The following is a 12,925-nucleotide window of genomic DNA, read 5'->3' on the forward strand; positions in this document are numbered from 1 at the left end:
CAGCCCAGGTGGGGTGAGTCTGCTTAGGGATGCAGACATCATCACTCATTGGTGAAAGTGCTCCCCGAGGCTTCTGGTCTTCTTTGGCTTTGCTTCTGTAACAAATATTTTGCTTTTCCTTTGGTGCTGGTGTTATTTTTGTTGCGCAGGGGTCTCGCTGCTTTTATTTGAACTTGTGCAACCTCTGAGCAGAGAGGGACTTGTCATGGAGCACAACTGGACATGGAACAGGGAAGTTTAACTTTCTCCCCTCTGGTTGATGTTCTCCTTAATAAAAACAGGACCCTCCTGGATTTTAGAGCAGAGGATCCAAGGGACACCAGCGTGGAGATCCATCATTCCCCAGGAACCCCCTCTGATGAAGGGCTGTTTGCTTTACTCCGGCAAACACAAGCTCACGCAGAATGGTCTCTGTGTGCCAGCACCGGGGCAGGATCAGGCCTTGGGCATGCCCAGGGTCTGGGAAGGACAAACAGCCCCAGGGGCATCACTGCTCCATGCCCCAAGGTCCGGGGAGGACAAACAGCCCCGGGGGCATCGCTGCACCGTGCCCTGGGGTCCAGGAAGGACAAACAGCCCCGGGGGCATCGCTGCTCTGTGCCCTGGGGTCCAGGAAGGACAAACAGCCCCGGGGGCATCACTGCTCCATGCCCTCGCGGCATCGCCGCTGCTCTTATGCCCTCATCCCACCTGATTTTGGGTTACTCCGTGAAGGCCGTGTTGTTGTTGGCAAACAACTCAAGTGACTTTGAGGAAAGCCTTTTTTTCTGTTTCCTCCTTCCTTGAATGGCTCCTTTGAGCGGCAGCGCCGCTCCGCTCACATCCCGCTGTCCGGATTGAATCAATCTTGCGGTCAGCTTTGGGAGAGCGAAAAAAAGAGAAGAAAAAAGCCTCACAAAGAGGGCAAATTGACAGGTCTGACCCTGGGTGTGATTGATAGAGCTTGGACGAGCGGGACTGGATGTGAGGCTGCGCTGGGCGATGCCAGCGCTCACTGGGGAAATCCAGCAAAGCCTTTTTTCCCAGAACCCAGAGCAGCGGGCTTGCAGAGGGGTGGGCATATGAACTTAATAATAGCAACATTGTTGGAACATAAAGCATCTGTCAGGAGTTAATATGATTAATTAGAGGTGTCTGTGTCTCCCCCTTTCCTCTCTCCCTTGCTGGGTAGGCAGAGGGACCTGAAACACAAACCCAGGAAGGGCAGAGGTGGGGCTGGAGTGGGCACCTGGCCCCATGTCGCCTTTCTTCAGACCAAAGGTCCTCAGTTCTCATCCCATCCTGGCCCCCAGGATTTTATCCTGTTACACCACGTCCCCATCCCATTACACATCTCCCCTCAGGCCCCCATTCTCCCACCAGCTCCCACCTGAAGGCCAGGGAAGGAGCTCTCACCCCAGCAGGACCCCACAGCCTCACACGGACATCACTTGGACAGAGCTCCCGGATTTCTCCATGTGCCTTGGCTCCTCAGGGACAGAGCCTGGCTGAGCTCGGCTGGTTTTCACCCCCCTGCAAAACGGAAGCCCCAGGGGTTTGTGAAATTAATTCGAGGATGTCTGGAAAAGGTAACTAGAAATAGGAAGTTAATTGTTGGAAGTTAATTAGTTATACAGCAGTCTGCAGTGGCACCTGAAGATTTTTAAGACTCAGCAAACCAAAGAAAGGAGAAAATGCCTGGAAAAAAAGGAGTTGTAGGTTCATAAGGGAATTGTCCCTTTGTGGGAGCCCTGAGTTAAGGTCAGCCCCCTCGCCTTGGGTGGCACCGGGACAGGGCACAGGTGCTGGCTGCAGGGTGGCAGGACACAGGCCCTGGGTGCAGGTTTGGGTGCAGGAGCCACTGGCACAGGGGTGCTGAGCTGCACCAGGCTGATCTTATCTAAGCCGTGCCATGGCAGCAGTGCCATGCCATGGTGTGCCAGCTGAGTCATGCCATGCCATGATCAGCCACGCTGAGCATGCCATGCCAGCAGAGCCGAGCTGTGCCATTCCAAGCTGCGCCATGGCGTGTCAGCCATGCCAAGGTGTGTTAGCAGTGCAAAGCTGTGCCCTGCTTAGATGTTCCGCCAAGCTATGCCCAGGTGTGCCAGCAGTGCCATGCCATGCCGTGTCATCCAAGCCATGCCATGCCCAGGTGTGCCAGCAGTGCCATCCCATGCCATGGTCAACAGTACCAGCAGTGTCATGCCATGCCATGCTGTGCCAGCAGCGCTGTGCCATGCCGAGCCGTGCCATGGCATGTCAGCTATTCCAAGGTGCTGGCAGTGCCATGCTGTGTCCTGCTTCGGTTTTCCAGACAAGCTATGCCCAGGTGTGCCAGTAGTGCCATCCCATGCCATGGCCAACTGTGCCAGCAGTGCCGTGCCGTGCCGTGCCGTGCCAGCAGCGCCGTGCCACGCCGAGCTGTGCCAGCGGCATCACGCCACGCCGTGCCCTGCGAGCCGCGCCCGCCGCTGCCGCCGCTGCCGGGGCCGGTGCCGCGGTTCTCCCCCGCGCGGCGGCGCGGGGCGGTGGCGGCGGAGCGGCGGCGGCTCGCCCCCCCCACCGGCGGCTCTCCCCGCCCCGGGGGCCCGGCCGGGCGCGGATTGGTGCGCGGCGCCGGCCCCCTCGGAGCGCGGCCGCCATCGGGGCTATTTGACGTGTCGGTGGGGCCGGGGAAGGGCTTCGTCTCGCCGGGGCCGCCGCCGCCGCCGCTCCGCCGCCCGCCCGGCCCGGCCCGGCCCCGCGGAGCCCGGGCACCCCCCCCTTTCCCCCGCCCCAAATGAGCGGCGCTCCCGGCGGGCCCCGGCCGAGGACCCCGCCGAGCCGCGGAGCCGCGGCCGCCCCGTCGCCCCGGCCGCCCCCCGCCGACCCGCTGCGCCAGGCCAGCCGGCTGCCCATCCGCGTCCTGAAGATGCTCAGCGCCCACGGCGGCCACCTCCTGCACCCCGAGTACCTCCAGCCGCTCTCCTCCACGCCCGTCAGCCCCATCGAGGTCAGTGCTCGCCGCCCCCGACCGCGCCTCGGACCCCCGGAGCCGCGCTCCCGGTCCCCCCGGCCGGGCTCTTCCCAGCCCGGCGCTCCCGGTTCTCCCGGCCGGGCTCTTCCCAGCCCGGTGCTCTCGGCATTCCCGGCCGGCGCTCCCGGTTCTCCGGGCCGGCTGCTTCTCAGCCCAGCGCTCCCGGTTCTCCCGGCCGGCGCTCCCGGTTCTCCCGGCCGGCTGATTCTCAGCCCAGCGCTCCCGGCTTTCCCGGCCGGCGCTCCCGGTTCTCCCGGCCGGGCTCTGCCCTGCCCGGCGTTCCCGCTCCCCCCACCCCGTTCTTTCCCTCCCCCCCGCCGCCGCAGCCCCGCTTCCCCCCCCCCGGACGCGGTCCCTCTTCTCCCCGGTCGGGCGCGTCCCCCCGCCCCGTCCCCCCCATCCCCGCGCCCTGGCTCGGCGCCGGGCCCGGCCCCGGGGTTTCGGGGGTGGGGGAGGCCGGTGCGGGGGCGCCGTCGGGGTCCCCCCTGACCGGCTCCGCTCCGCCCGCAGCTGGACGCCAAGAAGAGCCCGCTGGCGCTGCTGGCCCAGACCTGCTCGCAGATCGGCAAGCCCGACCCGCCGCCCTCCTCCAAGCTGAACGCCGTGGCGGCCGCCGCGCCCGCCGCCGACAAGGAGCCTTCGGCCCGGCCCGCCGCGCTGAAGCCGCCGGGCGGCGGGGACGCGCCCGCCGAGGACAAGTCGAGCTTCAAGCCCTACTCCAAGGGCGGCGGGGAGCCGCGCAAGGAGGGCGGCGCGGACAAGGCCGGCTTTCGGGTGCCCAGCGCCGCGTGCCCGCCGTTCCCCCCGCACGCCGCCGCCTCGCCCGGCGGCTCCCGCGGGGCCTCGCCGCAGCACCCCGACCCCAAGGGCGCCGAGGAGAAGAAGGAGCCCGAGGGCGGCAAGCCCAGCCCCGAGGGGACGGGCGGGGCGCTGGGGCGCGGGGTGGCGGAGCCCGGGGCGCACGGCGAGCCCCCCTCGGGCCGCAAGTCGGAGCCCCCCGCGCTGCCGCCCGCCGGCCATGTGGCCCCCGTGTCGCCCTACAAGCCGGGCCACTCCGTCTTCCCCCTGCCGCCCTCCAGCATCGGCTACCACGGCTCCATCGTGGGCGCCTACGCCGGCTACCCGTCCCAGTTCGTGCCCGGGCTGGACCCCACCAAGCCGGGGCTGGTGGGCAGCCAGCTGCCGGGGGCGCTGGGGCTGCCGGGCAAACCGCCCAGCTCCAGCCCGCTCACCGGGGCCTCGCCGCCCTCCTTCATGCAGGGATTATGCCGGGACCCGTACTGCCTGAGCTACCACAGCGCCTCGCACCTGGGCTCCAGCAACTGCTCCAGCTGCGTGCACGACCCCGGCAGCCTCAAGAGCGGATACCCCCTGGTGTACCCCACGCACCCCCTGCACTCGGTGCACACCACGCTCTCCTCCAGCGGCACCCCCAGCCTGCCCGGCCACCCCCTCTACACCTACGGCTTCATGCTGCAGAACGACCCCCTGCCCCACATATGCAACTGGGTGTCTGCCAGCGGACCCTGCGACAAGAGGTTTGCCACCTCGGAGGAGCTGCTCACCCACCTACGGACCCACACGGCCCTGCCGGGGGCCGAGAAACTCTTGGCGGGCTACCCTACCTCCGGGCTGGGCTCCGCGGCCTCCTGCCACCTGCACCTCCCGCCCGCCGCCCCCGGGAGCCCCAACACCTTACCGGCCTCGCTCTCCTTGAGGAGCCCACACACTTTGGGACTAAACAGGTACCACCCCTACGGCAAGAGCCACTTGCCCACGGCCGGCGCCCTGCCCGTGCCCTCCTTGCCGGCCGCCGGACCTTACTACTCCCCGTACGCGCTCTACGGCCAAAGACTCACGTCAGCCTCGGCTTTGGGATATCAGTAACCAGCGCGGCCCCGGCCGGCTCAGCCCCAGCGCCCCGCGCCCTCCTTGGACTCTGTATTTATTACTGTATGTTAGCTTAAAGCTGGGAATATAAGTGCATTATACACCAATGAATCAATGGTATGCAAAAGTCTGTGTCCAAAAAAAAAAAAAAAAAGCCGAAAAAAAGAAAAAAAAATTCCCTCTTTACTTTGCAGGTGTGGGGCTTTGATTTTCCCCTTCTGTTTCTTTTGAATTTTTTTTTCCTTCCCCTTCTTAATTTCCCTCGAGAAATTCTTGCATGACTCCTACCACACATGGAAAAGCAAAAAAAAAAAAAAAGGCATTTTCCTCCTTTCCCTCTGCGTTCATCGCTCTGGGATTCTGTTCTCTGCATTTGTAATTTGCAGATGTAATTTTTTTGGGTAATTTTTTTCTTATTTTTAATCTTCGGGGTTTTCAAAATTTTTGTTTTCCTTTTAAAATTTTTGTGGTTTTTTTTTAATTTTACTTTTTTTTTCTTCTTTTTTCTTTTTTTTTTTTTTTTTTTTTTTTTCCTTTTTGCGCTGTGTCCGGGGCCGGGGGGTCTGCGGACGCCGGCCGGGTGATGGTCACCGCAGGCCGTGCCCCGCCGGGGGCTGCAGGACCCCGCGTGTCCCCCCCATGCCGGGGCTGGGGGGACCGGAGGAGCGGCGGGCGCAGCGGCAGGACCGGCGGCCCCGGGCGGGCGGACAGCCCCGGTAAGTCTGATTTTGTTAATAAACGGCTCTTGGTTGTACCCACGCTCTGGTCTGGTCTCGTCCCTGCCCGGGGGTCCGGCGGGGGCCGCGGGGTCCCAGCACCATCTAGCGGCGGCGGCGGCGGCACCGGCGGAGCCCGGGGAGGGCAGCGGCGGCAGCGGCGCCCCGGGAGCGCTCCCGGCGCGGCCCCGCGGGCTCCGCGCCCCCGTCCCCCTCCCCGCGTGTCCTGCCCCCGGTGTCGCCACGCGTGGCGGCGGAGGGAAGGCTGGAGGAGGCGGCTGGCGGGGTCGGAGCGGTGCCCCCGGGTGGTCGCCCCCTCCCGGGGTGCAGTTGTGGTAGAAGCAGGGTCCGGATCTCGGTGTGAGGGCGGCCGGGAGCTGGGGGGTCCTGCCTGCTCCCGTTCCGGTTCCGTGCGGGGAGGAGGGGGATGGAAGGCTCTGGCACGGCCCGGCTCCATCCCCACCATGTTGGGGGGCTCAGCTGGGCAGGGGGCTCTGCCTGCTCCATGCCCCAAGGAAAGCGTTTTTACTCCAGCACTGGGACCCCCGGCCAAGCCCCTGCTCCCCCTGCAAACCCTGCATGCCCTGTTGCCCCACATCACTTCTTTTTTTTCTGCCTCGTTCCTGTTGCATTTCAGTGAGTCACACAATTAATCCCTGTTAATTACCTTCTCGATATTGCTTTATGCCCTGTGTTTAAATTCCTTTGTGTCCTTTGAGCTGAAAAATAACGCTCTGAGAACAGGGACTACTTTTGCCGAAGGGATTTTCATTTCCCTGCCTGTGCCTCGAGCGTGGCTGCGGGCGTGCGGCCGGTGGGAGGGCCCAGCCGGGGTTTCCTTTGGCAGTGGGAGAGGTTGGTGGTCCAGAGGCCAGTTTGGCTCTGTTCTGAGCTCCCCGACTCTGGTTTTGGGGGTCTGTGGCTGCCCCTTGCCCCATGCAAATGTGGCTGGGGTCCGGTTGTGGTCATGCTGGTGTTGCTCGTGAGGGCCTGGGGTTTGCAGGGCTGGGGCTGGCACGGGGGGCTTTGCTGCGGGTGTTTGCTCTGTCCTGTGGGCACAGCAGGAAGGGGTGCCAGGCCCCAGCTGGTGCAGCCCCTCGGTGTCTCCCATGTCCCTGCAGGATGCCGAGCCTTTTGGCAGCTGATGCTGGCCGTGGAGCAGGGTGCCACGGCAGCGGGCAGAGCAGCTCCAGTGCATTCTCTCTGGTGGCACAGGAGGCATGCAGAGCCCCTGGCCCTCGGGAGCAGTGGTGCCACTCGGTGTGGGCCTCGCTTGGGCACTGCCAGTCCCCATCATAAATCCTGGCTGTGGCTTCATGATGGGCCTGTCTCAGGTTCCTGCACTGGAATTTTGTCCCACCATGCCCGTCCCTGGCTGTGGCTGAGCACCTCATGCCATTGGGTGGGAAGATGATGCTGCAGACCCTTGAGGCGCGGTTGCCCAGTGCCAAAATCAGCGCAGCCGCTGCGGGTGTCAGCCGTGCCACATCCCAGCCATGGAGCAAAGGGCTGCACAGCCCTCATGCTGCCAGAGCCTTCTCCCAGAGCTGCCGGGCACATCCCTCCTTACGGCAAAGCTGCAGCCCCTCTCTCCCCCAAACCCTCCCCACACCGGGATGGTTCCTGCTCCAAACCGAGCCCGGGCGCCTTCCCTTCACCCACGGTAGGGCTGGATGCTGCCTGGATGCGTCCTGCTGTGCCGGAGGTTCCCTGAGGAATATTTTTCCCCTCCCTAAGGACTGCAGCAGCGGGGCCAGACCGTGTAAACACTGCGAGTATCATCTGATAGCGGCGGCACTTGGGCTGGAGCTGCTGGGGAACAGTTGTGTTGCCAATATATTAAATAATTCCCTGTGTAATGTATGCCCAGGTTATTGCGGAATTCATTTTATAATAAGAGCACTGGGATGCACTTTATTAATCATTCTGTCTAACAACCTGCACTCCACAGTTTCGGTTTGATTTGATTCAATCCTGTCTTTCTGCAAAATATATGGCTGAGTGGGTCGGATAATGTATGGCTTAATTTAGAGTTGTATGGGTTTGAATTACCATTTTCATAATGTGCTGTGCATTAATGTGTTGCATCATTTATACAGAAAAATGTGCAAGGTTTCAAACCTCTCCAGGAGGCAAAAGTCACCTAAAGGGAACGCGGAGAGACAGAAAAAGACCTTTTCAAATCCAGCTGGGGCTGGGAGGACACCGGTGGGTGTCAGATGTGGGGACAGCAGAGTTGGGGCTGTGCTGGTGGCTCCTTTCCCCGTGGCACAGCAACACCTTCTCCAGCTGGCCCCGAGCTGCCGGGGACCTGCAGCACTTGACTCGCCGGTGACCCCGGTGCCGGCGCTCGCCGAAGTCGCGCCCACCGTCACTCACCCCGCGCCGCGAGGAAAAAGCTCTGATTATCCAAATACAGTCATTAAAGGGGAAATGTGTTTTTAGGACTGTCAGAGTGATTAATGAGGGTTAGCAATCCTTGCAAATGCACTTGTTTAGTCTAACTGGCAGCCTCTCCTTTCCTATTGATTTATGGTGGCAGTTGCCGGGCCGTGGTGTGTGTGGAAGGAGCGGGGCTGCGCCGGGGCTGCCGGGGCACGGCGAGGGGCCCGGCCGAGCGGCACGGCACGCTCTGCCGTGCCGGAGGCAGCCGAACAAAGGCAACATTATACCCTGTGCCGGGGAAGGAATGACTTGGACGCACACGCCGAGCCGCTCCGCGTGCCTTATAAATATCCCCGTCTGTAAAGCCCGAAGCCCAGCTGACCACAGCCACGCTGTCCGCCCAATAAATACGTGAATGAAAGAGCCAGGCCCTATTTTTTCTTGTTGTTTTCCTTCCTCCTCTGCACAAAAATCCCCGATGTCTTTTAGGTGATGCAGAGGTGGCTGCCCGCAGACGTACAAGGAGTTTCAGAGTCCAGAGCGGAGCACGGCGTCCTCGAGGGCTGGAGCCTGCCCAGGGGTCAGGTCGGGATGCAGAGGCATGGGCCAGAGCAGAGCCATGGTGGGTGGATGAGAAGTTCCTCAGGCACATAAAGCAGCTTTTCTTTCCACGTGAGCACTGCTGGAAACCACGGAGAACACGGGCTCTGTTTGTCCTCAAAGCCAGAGGGGCGTGAACATCTCCTGTCCCCCCACCAGCATCCCCGTGCCCAGCCTGGGGTCAGGGCTTTGCTTTGAGGCACACTTGATGCTGCATGAGCTGAGAGCAGACCTGGAGGGACAAAGCTGTGCTTGGAGGTGGCAGCAGAGGTCCTGTGCCAGGCTGTGAGCTGGAGCCCTGCCGGAGGAGCAGCTGGAGCAGCGGGGTGACACGGCAGTGACACGGCGGTGACACGGAGCTGTGTGCATGGAGCTGTGTGTGCCCACCGGAGCCCCACACTGCCCTGGTGGGGATTCATCTCCAGCCACTCCAAGCAGTGGGACAGCACAAGTGACAAGAAGCTGGACGGGGTGAGTGGAGAAGGACAAAGATCTCGAGGTGCCAGGGCCAGAAGAGTGTGGGCAAGCACCCGGGGCGCTGCAGTGGCCAGGAATGCCATGAATAGGAGTGGACTTTCCTCTGGCTCTGGATAACTGCTGAAGAGCTGCAGCTGCCTCTGCCCTGGCCATGGGTTGGTGTGTGGTGCAAATCTCCAGCAGCTCCACTTCCAGCTTTGGCAGCGATACGCTGACGTGTTCCTCGCCACACCAGGACACCCGGCCTCGGCTGGTCACCAGTGACCCGTGGGAAGTGCCCGGTGTGACCATGGCCGTGGTTTCCCTCTTGTGCAGATTCTGATCAGCGTGACAGTCCAGCACAGGGCCCCTGGCAGGTGACAAAGCCCTGGGGTTTCCTCGCACAGGTTGACACCGGAGCTGTCGCAGTGATCCCGCTCATTCCTGCAGGCCGGGTCACAGTCACCCCTCTGTTTATTGCGGTGACAAACGGAGGAGTGCTGATCCTTACACACCAACACCTCAGCTGGACCTCCCCGGAGAGCAGGGGAGGCTGCTCCGCTGGCAGCTCCGTGCACAGAGCAGGGTCCTGGAGCTTGAGTCACAATAACAAAGATTTACACAGACCCTTGGGTTTTCTGAGAGTGTTCGTGGAAACCTCCGGGAGCAGCTTTGCCATGACTTCATCCCATCTTCCAGCATGGTGCAGGGAGACAGGACAGAGGATGTGACCCGCAGGGGAGGTGCCTTTGCCATAGGTGACAGTGGAATGCTGACCCTGTGCTATCAGAGCTGGCCCCGACAGGCTGAGCAGAGCTGGACAGGACACCCGACACTGTGCAGGGTGCAACGTGACCTTTTCCAACACCCTGTGGTCCCAACATTCATGGATCACCCCTCCTGGCCTGGCAAAATTTGGAAGGAGGTGAAAGATGCAGCATCCTGGGCATCTGGTAGCTTCTGGGCCTTGACAGACCTTTCCTGCAGACACCTCAGTGGAACAGAGAACTGAAATGGCCTTTTTTGTGTCCCCTACAGCTGCAAAGGGCGGCTCCCCAGCAGCACTTGGGACTGTGCTGGTGCCCACCACAGCACCCCTGCATCTCCACTGGTGCATCCGTGGCAGAGGGAGAAGCTGCTGCACCGAAGAAGACGGGAGCAGTGGGAGCCTCAGGTCCTGGTGCCACCTCTCCATGAGCAGCTCCTGCAGGAGGCGTGGCTGGGGGTCTGAGGGAGGACAGGACAGAGATGGGGACTGTTGAAGATCTTCCTTGCTGAGCACTCACTGTCTTCTCTGTACTTCCCAGAGGGAGGAGAAGGCAGAGTGAAGCACCCAAAAGGTTTGCTGTATTTTCCTCTCTGGATGAGAAGGATGGGGCTGCTCATCACCGAGGATGGTGTCCAGGCCTGGAGCCCTGGTCCTCTGGGCAGAGCTCCTCTGAAAGGGACTCCTGGCTTCTGCTGGAGCAGTGTTGCCTTTGTGGGGTTTTGTTCCCATTCCCTGCACAATCCCAGTAACATCCAAGGGGCTGGAGAAGGACAGTTCCCCTTGGAGGTGAGAAGAGCCATGTTCTGGGCAAAATAGAGATGGAGCCAAAAGCCCTTCCTTCCTTCTGGGCTTCTCACAGTCTCTGGGACTCTGGTTGAGTTTTGCTTTGGGAACAACTGGGATGGATGGATGGAGCTGGCTGGGTGCCTGCTCCTCTGGCTGCAGGGATGTGCTCTGTCCCCATGGCTGCTGCTCCTCGATAATTCTCAAGCTCTTCCAAGTTGCTGTGCTGGCACAGAAATCCTGCAGCGCTGGAGCAGCTCGGGGGGGTCCTACCTGGGGACCACCCCAAGGGGAGCACAAGGATTCAGCAGCTCTCACCTGCTTTTGGGATGTCCTGGTGTGGGGCAGACCCTGAGCCCTCCTGGCTGTGGGGGAACCCCTTGGGGCATGGGACTGTCCTGCTGGGTTTGGGGACTGTCCTGCTGGGTTTGGGGACTGTCCTGCTGGGTTTGGAGACTGTCCTGCTGGGTTTGGGGACTGGCTCTGAGCACTGGAGGCGTGCACAGCACCCACCCCCATGCTGCAGGTGGGTTCGGGGGAGATGGGGGCCAGGGCAGGGCTGGGACGCTCTGTGCCAGCAGGGCACAGGGACAGCTTGGCACCACAGCCAGGGGTGGGCAGTAGGCACAGCCCCCCAGCCTTTGATCACACCCCAGGTGGCACAAGCCCCAGGGCAGCGATGGGCTCTGGGGACACATCTCTGGGTGTTCTGCCCATGGGGCCAGCACGGTGCCAGGGGTGCTGCTGGCACCCCGGGCTGCCCCAGCTCATCCCTCCAGCCCTGCCCTTCTCCCGCCACCGGGAGCGGCCCTTTCATCTCTGGGGAGGTACAAATGGAGCTGTCAGATGCCATCAGCCCCGCAATATGACAGGTTGTGGGGCCGGGGCCCCTCGAACAGAGCAGCCTTGTCTGTCAGAGCCGCCTGACACTCCCCATAATGGCCAGATGGATGAGACTCTGAAAGTAGGGCCCGGCGCGTTTTCAACTCTATTTTGGGTGAAAACACTTCTTGAAAGATCTTGAAAGGAGCTGGCAGTTTAGTAGTTCAAATGATTAATGAGCACTGGCTCTGGCGGGTGGATTTCTCGCGCCGTGCCAGCAGCTGGGCCGCTCCAGCGGGCCAAGACACGCCGCGCTCCCCCCGCGGCCCCGGCTCCCAGCCCCCCTGGCCTTCCCGGAAATGACACCAAGGCGACAGGCCCTGCATATGGAAAAAGTTAAATATAAATTACTGCTGAAAGAGGCCTCGCTGAGCGGAGTTAGTTAAAGATGTTTATGGATTCAGAAACACGGGCCTGCATATGTATTTAGGGATGACAAATGTGATTCAATAAGTCAGGAATTTCTCCGTGGGCTGAGGCGGGACCCGCGCGGCGCGGGCGCTGCTCTGGGCTCTGCAGCTCAGTGCCGTAAATCCTGCAGACAGGCTCCTCGCTCCTTCCCGGCCTGCTCGGGATTCATTCTCGCCTTTTCCCTGGATCTGACCAAGTCACGGGAGATGTGACTGGGATGCGTTTGGGATGTGATGGCCCTGCTCCCACCACGGCTGTCCCCTGGGACGGGTTTGGGGGCCTTGGGAAAACACACAGGTGCACTGGGGACCACGGCGCCACCAGTGCCAGGCACGTCCCTGTCCCTGGGCTCTCTGTCCCCCCCAGCGTCGCTCTGGGAGCAGCTGAGCCCTTCAGGACTGTCAGCAGATGATCAATGACCGACAGCTCCAGAGCTGCCCAATTGCAAGTTTGGGGTTTGACCTGGTGCTTAACGAGTCCAGCCCCAAATCTGCAGCCCTTTCACATGGACAGCTAGGGGGGTCTCCTGGAGCCTGGGGAGCACCCACCCAAACTGCCCCCTGTTCCTGCTGCTCGTGGGGTGCACATCAGGGACCACAACAAGCTGAAGCAGGAAACCCCAGAACTAAACTCCAGCTGCGATGGTGGGGGCCTGGCAGGGGTGCCAGGTCCATGGCAGGGGTGCCAGGTCCATGGTGGGGGTGCCAGATCCATAGCGGGGGTGCCAGGTCCATGGTGGGGGTGTCAGGTCCATGGCTGGGGGGCCAGGTCCATGGTGGGGGTGTCAGGTCCATGGCAGGGTGTGCCAGGCCCATGGCGGGGGGGCCAGGTCCATGGTTAGGGTGCCAGATCCATGCTGAGGGTGTCAGGTCCATGCTGGGGTGCCAGAACCATGGTGGGGGTGCCAGGTCCATGCTGGGGGTGTCAGGTCCATGGCAGGGGTGCCAGGTCCATGGCAGGGGGGCCAGGTCCATGGTGGGGGTGTCAGGTCCGTGGTGGGGGTGCCAGGTCCATGGCAGGGGGGCCAGGTCCATA

The 12,925-nt window shown here is 62.0% G+C and overlaps 1 protein-coding gene across 1 annotated transcript; it reads left to right on the forward strand.

The window, feature by feature from the left end:
* Positions 1-2,761: 2,761 nt before the first annotated feature.
* On the forward strand, positions 2,762-5,208 carry ZNF703 (zinc finger protein 703). The gene is made up of 2 exons (XM_021535843.2): positions 2,762-2,974; positions 3,509-5,208. The coding sequence occupies exons 1-2, from the start codon at positions 2,762-2,764 to the stop codon at positions 4,883-4,885; spliced, it is 1,590 nt and encodes a 529-aa protein (XP_021391518.1). The 3' UTR covers positions 4,886-5,208.
* The last annotated feature ends 7,717 nt before the right edge of the window (positions 5,209-12,925 follow it).

This window comes from Lonchura striata, chromosome 32 (assembly GCF_046129695.1).
Source record: "Lonchura striata isolate bLonStr1 chromosome 32, bLonStr1.mat, whole genome shotgun sequence".
Classification (NCBI taxonomy): domain Eukaryota; kingdom Metazoa; phylum Chordata; class Aves; order Passeriformes; family Estrildidae; genus Lonchura; species Lonchura striata.